The 8,086-nt window shown below is 35.5% G+C and overlaps 1 protein-coding gene across 2 annotated transcripts in view; it reads left to right on the forward strand.

The window, feature by feature from the left end:
• Nucleotides 1–197, forward strand: part of ADSS2 (adenylosuccinate synthase 2) — a gene marked incomplete at both ends in the record, with an annotated part of 44,564 nt that extends 44,367 nt beyond the window's left edge. For both annotated transcript variants that reach the window (XM_084253428.1, XM_084253427.1), the window contains one exon: nucleotides 145–197. In XM_084253428.1, coding sequence (XP_084109554.1) covers nucleotides 145–197 — 53 coding nt within the window. The remainder of the gene's footprint in view (nucleotides 1–144) is intronic.
• Nucleotides 198–8,086: the final 7,889 nt, after the last annotated feature.

The following is an 8,086-nucleotide window of genomic DNA, read 5'->3' on the forward strand; positions in this document are numbered from 1 at the left end:
TACCAGAACAGAAAGATGACCAAAGGCACCGAGGGAATAATGCTGACACTAAGAAAACTAGGGAGACTTCCTATTTTGTAATCCCAATGACTGAATGTTGCAAATGAACTAACACTATTCTTATTCTTTTTTTTCCCCTACCAGTTAAATGGATTGGTGTAGGTAAATCCAGAGAGTCTATGATTCAGCTCTTCTAAGGATTTCCATTGGCGCAAGCAAGAAACACTCCTTTAGATGGGAAAAGGACTTTCTTAAATGTTTCATTTATGATCTTCAACTTTCAAGAATAAAGACATTGAAGTGAGTTTTAAGCCCTACAGTTGTTTCCAGTCTTTTAAGATGGCTGGTTGGTATAGAGTTAAACTTTGGCATATTCCAGTGTCAGCTTCCTTAGCTGGCATAATTGCCGAATCATTTGTTGCTCCTGCTGCTCATGGTGCCACATTTTCTTTTCATGTATAGTAATAGTATAATCCATGTTTGAAATCTAAAATGGAATTACTTTCAATGTAGTTTTATTCATTATTGTCATTGTGTGTCCTTTGGTTTTACCTCTATTAAATGGTAACAATAATGCAGTTTTGCACAGATATTTTTACATTCTGATCATAAAAGTCTGTCATTGAAATCTTACTGTTACAAAAAAAAATGGAAAGGAGTTCTGTAAATTTTTGTAATGCTATAAATTCCATTTAAATTGTGAGCTGTTTATTTTCTGCTGAGACCATTGCAAAATTGAGTTTTGGTAGAGGTTGGGTGGAGAGGAGTTATATTCATGGGTTCTTTAATTTGTACAGAACACAAAACTTATTTCTCTCTGTAAATTATTTGACACATTGAGCATTTAACTACATGTTCAAAGAGAAAAGGTATTTCCTAAAACAATCTTAAAGTTTAAAAATATTAGCTATTAAAGATCTGTTGTGATAATTTGGTGGGTATTTTTTCTTTAATTTTAGATATTAACTCTGAAATGTATATTCTTCCTTTTTTTTTTATCATAACCTAATTTTCTAAATCTAGTGGATTGATTCTGAACATTGTGCCTGCCAATATGCCTACAAAATAATGTGTACAAATGAACCCAAATTGTTGGTCATAATTTTGATCATGCCTTTATTTCTCCTTTCTTTAAAAAGAGAGGTGTTCATTTTGACAGTTAGGCTTAACATACTGTGTTGTAGATTACCCTTCAATGAACTATTTTAAATGTTTAAATTAGATGCCACTTAAATTTATGATACCATCAATAGCTGATTAAAAATAACCAAATATTTCTAGTATGCTTTGTGTATTGTGTTTCTGTTCTGATGAGAAAAGTAATAGTAATGCTGGTATATATAGGAAGGAGCTTTATCCCTGTAGTATATGGTAATAAAGTGGGGAGAGATCAAAACAGAATCTTTGAAAACATCTAAATATCATTTATCTTCATTAGATATATTTTTTGTTAATACTTCATTCAAGAAAAATTCTTAAAAAATCAGCCCATTGGACTCCATAAGTAAAAGGATAGTACAGGTGATCTGACAAGCACATCACTGATCAATAATGACCATTATGTAAAAATAATTTATATTTAATACATAATAAATAATTTTGATTTATACTAATGGAAATTGAATGAACCTTTATTTCTCCTTAATCTTTCCTCTTGCTACTTAGAGTTCAAAATTAGATAGACTACTCAGAGCCAAAATGACTACTCAGAGCCAAAAGTACTATTAGAATAAGCATTTTAAAGTCCACGTTCTTATGTCGGCTAAAAACATTACATTATTGAACATAGTTTTATGTTCAACTTAATTACATAGACCCCATACTCCAAGTCAGGAGTGCTCTTATTTTTTTACCGAAAAAGTCTAACCTTTTCTGTTGTTGGTAGAATTTACTTGCTTTTGATTTTGAGTGATTCTCTACTGCTTCTCTTTAAAAGTGAGCTTTTTGCTAATTAAATTGACTAAGAGAGGTTCTTTTCAGATACAGGTCTGTCTGTATTTTACAAATCTTTCCTGAATGAGTATATTTGTTCTTAAGGAAGCATAATGAGAGCACAGAAAAATTACTGAAACAAAAAGTACATATTCAAAATTTTAAAACCAGAAATTGATGGCAAGAAAGGTACTTCAGGGCCTCCCTGGTGACACAGGGTTGTCTCATCACTATCAAACTATCGCCAGCCACTGTGGCATGAGGTCAGTCCCCAATCAGGATGCTAACACACATGGAGCAGCAGACCTCTCCTGTCTATCCCATTGTTCCCCTCAGCAGTGTATTTCAGTCAATCTGCCTCTTCTGTTCCCCACTCTGTCTCTGGGTAATCCTCTCACTCCCCATATCTCTGGTCTACACCCCAGTTCTTCTACACAAAAATAAATAAAATGAATCTTTTAAAAAAAAGATTAATGGAGCCATATTAAACATTAAAAAGAAAGAAAAAAAGATATTTCAATGGGCTGGAGGCCTATTAAATATGTGTATATGTGTCCATGTGAACGTGTGTGTGTGTGTGTGTGTGTGTGTGTGTGTGTGTGTGTGTGTGTGAATGAATTACATAGTTGAGTGGGAATGCCAGTCCTTCACAAGTGAACATATTTGATTCTATTCCAGTTACTTATGTAGGGTTCTCTAACTGGACAATACTATTTTAAGGTGGAAAAATGAATGTGCCAGAGCTCCTAATACAAATTTGGAAAAAAAAACATGTTGAGAAGAGGTTTTCTAATATAAAACTACTATAATCAAAGTATGTGGTATTGTCATGGGAAAGAACAGATTCATAAAGGAAATAGTTTAGATATTCCAGAAATGGATGCAGCATATGTGGGAACTTAATACAGGCTAAAAATGGCATTTTTTCCCCCATTGGGAACAGATTGCATTAAATAGAAAAACAATCTCACATAACCTATTTTCAGATGCAATAAAACCCTAAATTATCAAAGTTTTAGGTAATGAAAATATTTGGGAGCAATCTAAAGAAAAATAGGTAACTTGGAAACCCCAAAGAGAAATTAATAGTTTTGGCCAAATGAAAAGTTTTATGTAACAATGAACAAAGCAATTTTTATAAATTTATATATTTGTTCAACTGAGGTAGCTATAGAGTCCCTCTCCCTCCACATTGGGTATCACCACCTTAATGCACCCACCACCAAATCTCTTTGTGAGAAAGTCCCCCAAGTCCATTGTGCTTCCTTCCTCTGTTCTTTTTTTTTTTTTTTTTTTTTAAGATTTATTTATTTATTTATACAAGCACTGGGTACAGTCAGAAAGAAGGGCGGGAGGGTGAGAGAATTCACCAGAGCCAGAGCGGGGAGCAGAGCAGGCAGAAGGACCGAAGTACACTGCTGAGGGGAGCAGCGGGCAGCAGGAGAGGTCTGCGCGCCATGTGGGACCCTCCTCCAGTGGCCGGGGAACAGCCAGGGATCGAACCTGCGCCACAGAGGCCGTGGGCAGCTTCACAACCCAGCGCTCAACCGCTGCGCCACCGGGGAGGCCCCCTTCCTCTGTTCTTAATCCTCCCTCCCTGCTTCCTCTTCCTCCTCTGGATGCTTCAGTCCTGGAGTCAACTTTCAAAGACTAGATTGTAAGCTTGTGTTTACCTGATCCTTAGTTTGGTTTCTCTACATGCCACATATTAGTGACACCATCCAGTATTTGAATCAAGTTTTTTAAAAACCTGAGTACAAAAACTGGAGAAAAAACATTTCAAGATATCCCTAATGTATTTAAAAAGCACACACAATTAAGAGCATGACAACTAATAGAAAGGTGGGCAAGATAATATATACAGTCAATGTGCCACTGAAAATTTGATGTCGGTGGCCTAAGACGTGAAAAAGTGTTGACCTTCCCCTATAGACAAGAAAATGTAATACAATGAAATACCACCTTTCACCTTGCAGATTGGTAGTTATAAAAGGTAAAAGTAATGCTACCAAGAGTATTGGAGAAATAGGTACTTCCAAGTACTGCCAGTGGGAATGAAATTACTACAGTATGATTTGGGGGAAGCAATTTCTCTTAGAGTCTATATTTGACCTATCAGCAGTCTCACTATGAAAAGCATTTTAAAGATGTTTTTCTTATTTTGCATGTAATTGCAGGTTTGGAAGCACATGAATATCCATGTTTTATGAAACCTTTGAAAACAATTATAAGGATGACTGGACATGTTAGCATATGAACATGTTTTCCATAGTATAGCACCATGTGTAAGGAGTGGAGAGAGGAAGAAAACTCACAACCCTGTGAGGATAAAATATGTAAGGGTATATAACAGTTAATATTGATCACTAGGAGGGGAATGTGAGATTTCCCTTTACAAGGGAAACCTCGTATACATTGTTGTATTATTTAGGCTTTTTTAAAGCACTGAATATTTTTAATCTTGAATATTTTAAGATATAACTTGTAGACTAAATTGCTATTTCCAGTTTGCCTGAATATATTTAGTGATTATTAATTCAGAAGTTCTCATTATATATCATGGCTAGTATACTTTTGGAAAAATATCACTGGGATGTTGGCATTTGGCATCATTTTATAGACTCAACCATTAGAGACAGTGAATTAACATCCACAGTGACACAGAGATCATGAATCTCTATATGGTTTCACTAGACTCAGCATATAAACTAAGAGATTGCCTGTTTGGAAAATGCTTCCAAAATTTTAGGGAAGAGAAAATTATTTGCTCTGTAACTTGTTTTCCACTTATTTTCTTTATAAGGTTAAAGGAAATTTTTATTTGGAAACATCAACCTATACTATTAACCTAAATGTGTGTTCACATTTATAGAATCCACGTAAGAAGGAAAATAAGATTTGGGACACATTTATACACAGCATCCAACCATCTGTCTTCCTTACCTTACAGACTTCTGATCTGATTTTATTTTTTATTGTTTTTGTTTTTATTTTTGTTTTATTTTTATTTTTAAGTGATTTTCATTTGAATAAGTATATGACCCAGCAATTTCACTTCTGAGTATTTATTAAAAAAAAAATGAAAACACTGGCTCAACATGGTATATACTACCATGTTTATTGTGGTGTTATTTAAAATTCCTATTTATAATAGGAATCAGTGTTCACTGATAGATGAATGGATTAAGAAATTTGTGTGTGTGTGTGTAAACTGTTAACAACAAGTGGCCCTTGAGGGCAATATTCTAAGGGAAATTAATCAGACAAAGACAAATACTGTATGATCTTACTTATGTATGTAATCTTAAAAAAAAAAAAAACTGGCAACAAGAAGAACTTATAGGTACAGTGAACAGAAAGATGGTTGCCAGAGGTGGGAGTGGTTAAAAGGAATACACTTCCAGTGATGAAGATAACTCATGGAGATACAAATTACAGTATAGCAACTATAATTAATAATGCTATATTGCATATTTAAAAGTTGGTAAGAGTAGATTGTAAAAGTCATCCCAAGAAAAAAAATTTTATAAGCACATATAGTGACAGATACTAACTAGACTTATGTCAAATTATACTGTACATCTGAAGTCAATATGCTATGTTAATTATACCTCAATAAAAGTAATATAATTTTATGATTTAGCAAATTTAAAGAATTGTGCAGCCATCACCATAATCCTGTTAGAATTTCTACATCATTAGTGTCCATTTGTAATCACTCCCTACTCCCACCCCCAATCTCATTAATTTGCTTTGTCTCAATAGGATTGCTTTTTCTGAATATTTCACATAAGAAAAATCTTGTGATATTTCAGATGTGGTCCTTCACATCTGGCTTTCACTTAATGTAATATTTTGATGTCACTCTGTGTACTTCATCTCTTTATTGCTAAGTGGTTTTCCATTATATATTTGTACCACATTCATCTGTTCTTGAACACCTGGATAATTTTCAGTTCCTGGAGTTTATGAAAAATGGTGTTATGAGCATTTGTATGTAAGTCTTTACATGGATATATCTTTTCAAGTCTCTTGGATAAATACCTCAAGGTAGGATATCTGGATTATAGTGCACATTTATATTTAATTTTTTAAAACATCCAGAGTGACTATCACTTTAATAAAGCCATGTGTAAGAGTTCCTGTTTCTCCATATCCTTATCAATACTTGTTATTGGTCTTTGGTTGTAGGTATGAAGTGCTATATTCTTGTTTTAAATTTCATTTTCTTAATGTGACTAGTGATGTTACAACACTTTTTTCATGTTCCTTTGTATGTCTTTGAAATTTCAATTCAAGTATTTTGCCCATTTTTGAATTAGGTCACTTGTTTTTATAATTATGAGTTCATTATACATTCTGGATACAGGTTCTTTATCAGATATGTGGTTTGCAAATATCTTCTCCCCATTTGTGACTTGTCATTACATTTTCTTAGTGGTGGTCTTAATGTAGGTTTAAAATTTGGATAAAATTCAGTTTATCAGGGCCTCCCTGGTGGCGCAGCAGTTGAGCGCTGGGTTGCGAAGCTGCCCACAGCCTCTGCAGCGCCATTTCGATCCCCGGCTGCGGGGCGAGGGTCCCACATAGCGCGCAGACCTCTCCTGCTACCTGCTGCTCCCCTCAGCAGTGTACTTCTTCAGTCTGCCTGCTCTGCTCTCCCCTCTGGCTCTGGTGAATTCTCTTACCCTCCTGCGCTTCTGACTATACCCAGTGCTTGTATAAATAAATAAATCTTAAAAAAAGAAAAAAGACTATTTCGTCTTCATTTAAAAAAAAAATTCAATTTATCAGTTTTCACTTTTACAAATAATTTGTGGTTTTGGGGACATTTAAGAAATCTATGCATAACCCAAGTATGGTGGCAGAATGGCCACAGGGCAGGATCTCTATGATCCAAGCAGAAAGAGTAAAGGAGGAAAGGGTCCTGAAGCCCTCAGTGGCTTTTGCAGGCTTTTATTGGGATTTACCTGGTACATGGCAGGCAGAGATGCCAGGGGGCCGGGAGGCTGGCAGGCCTTCTCTCGCGTTCTCACTGCTTCTCTGCTCTCCTGGCATCCCTTTGACGCCACCCATATAAGCCCAGACTTAGCCCAGGTGTACCCACTTACGCATGCCCACACCCTACTCCAGGTGTCTGTCATCAGACATGCATTCAGGACCACAAGGATCCATCATCTATCCTAATGGCGGGAGGGCAGAAAAGCTTGAAAATCACTTACCCTACACCAAGTTCATGAAAATTTTCTCCTGTTTTATTCTAAAATTTCAGGTTTTTTAACTCTTGCATTTAGGTGTATGACTCATTTTGAGTTATTATTTGGTTAAGTTGCGAGGAATGGGTTTAAGTGTACTTTCCTGCATATGGATATTCATGTCCAGTGCCATTTGTTGAAAAGATTATCCTTTCCTCATTGAACTGTTTTAACACCTCTGCCCTTACATGAGTACCACACTATTATGATACTGTAGCTTTGTAGTATAGTCTAGTGTAAGTCCTCTAACTTTTTCTTTAGAAGTATTATTTTGTCTGTTCTGGGTCTTTTGCATTCCATATAAATGTTAGGATCAGAAGTGATGTCAACAAAATGTCAGAATATATAGCCATTTTGGCAGAACACCCATCCCTCCAACAGAAACATTAAAAAAAAAAGTAGAAGCTGCCAGAATCAACTTTTTGACAATTCTGGAAAATAAATTTACAGCAAAAAACACTGAAACAGGAAATAGGTAAATTAAAATCAGTGGGAAAATTTTATAGTGTTTTAATTTGCCCTTGCTCCATTCCCTCCCCAGCTCAATGGCGGTCTTGAAGTATATATGCCCACAAACAGGGATGCTATTAAGTCTGAAATATGCTATACAGATTATGTTCCCAATGTGGGACCCTGGTGTTTGGGTAGTGGAAAGAGCAGAGCAGACCTTATCTGCAAATTATTATGTGTTTCTCTCTCAACCTTTGTGGGACTACTGGAAGGACTAACAAGAAACTCTTTCCTTTTTTGCCTAACTTGAAAATCAACTAGAAAGTAAATGAGCATCGCTTGAAAATATTATAAGGCAAATGAAGACCTACAGCTACTTGGGACAAATGATTACAGCTGGCACACAAAATACTTCCAGGAAGGAAGAATAAGGGAGAGCTTCTTTAGGT

Source organism: Talpa europaea (genome assembly GCF_964194135.1).
Source record: "Talpa europaea genome assembly, chromosome: 14".
In the NCBI taxonomy this organism is placed as follows: domain Eukaryota; kingdom Metazoa; phylum Chordata; class Mammalia; order Eulipotyphla; family Talpidae; genus Talpa; species Talpa europaea.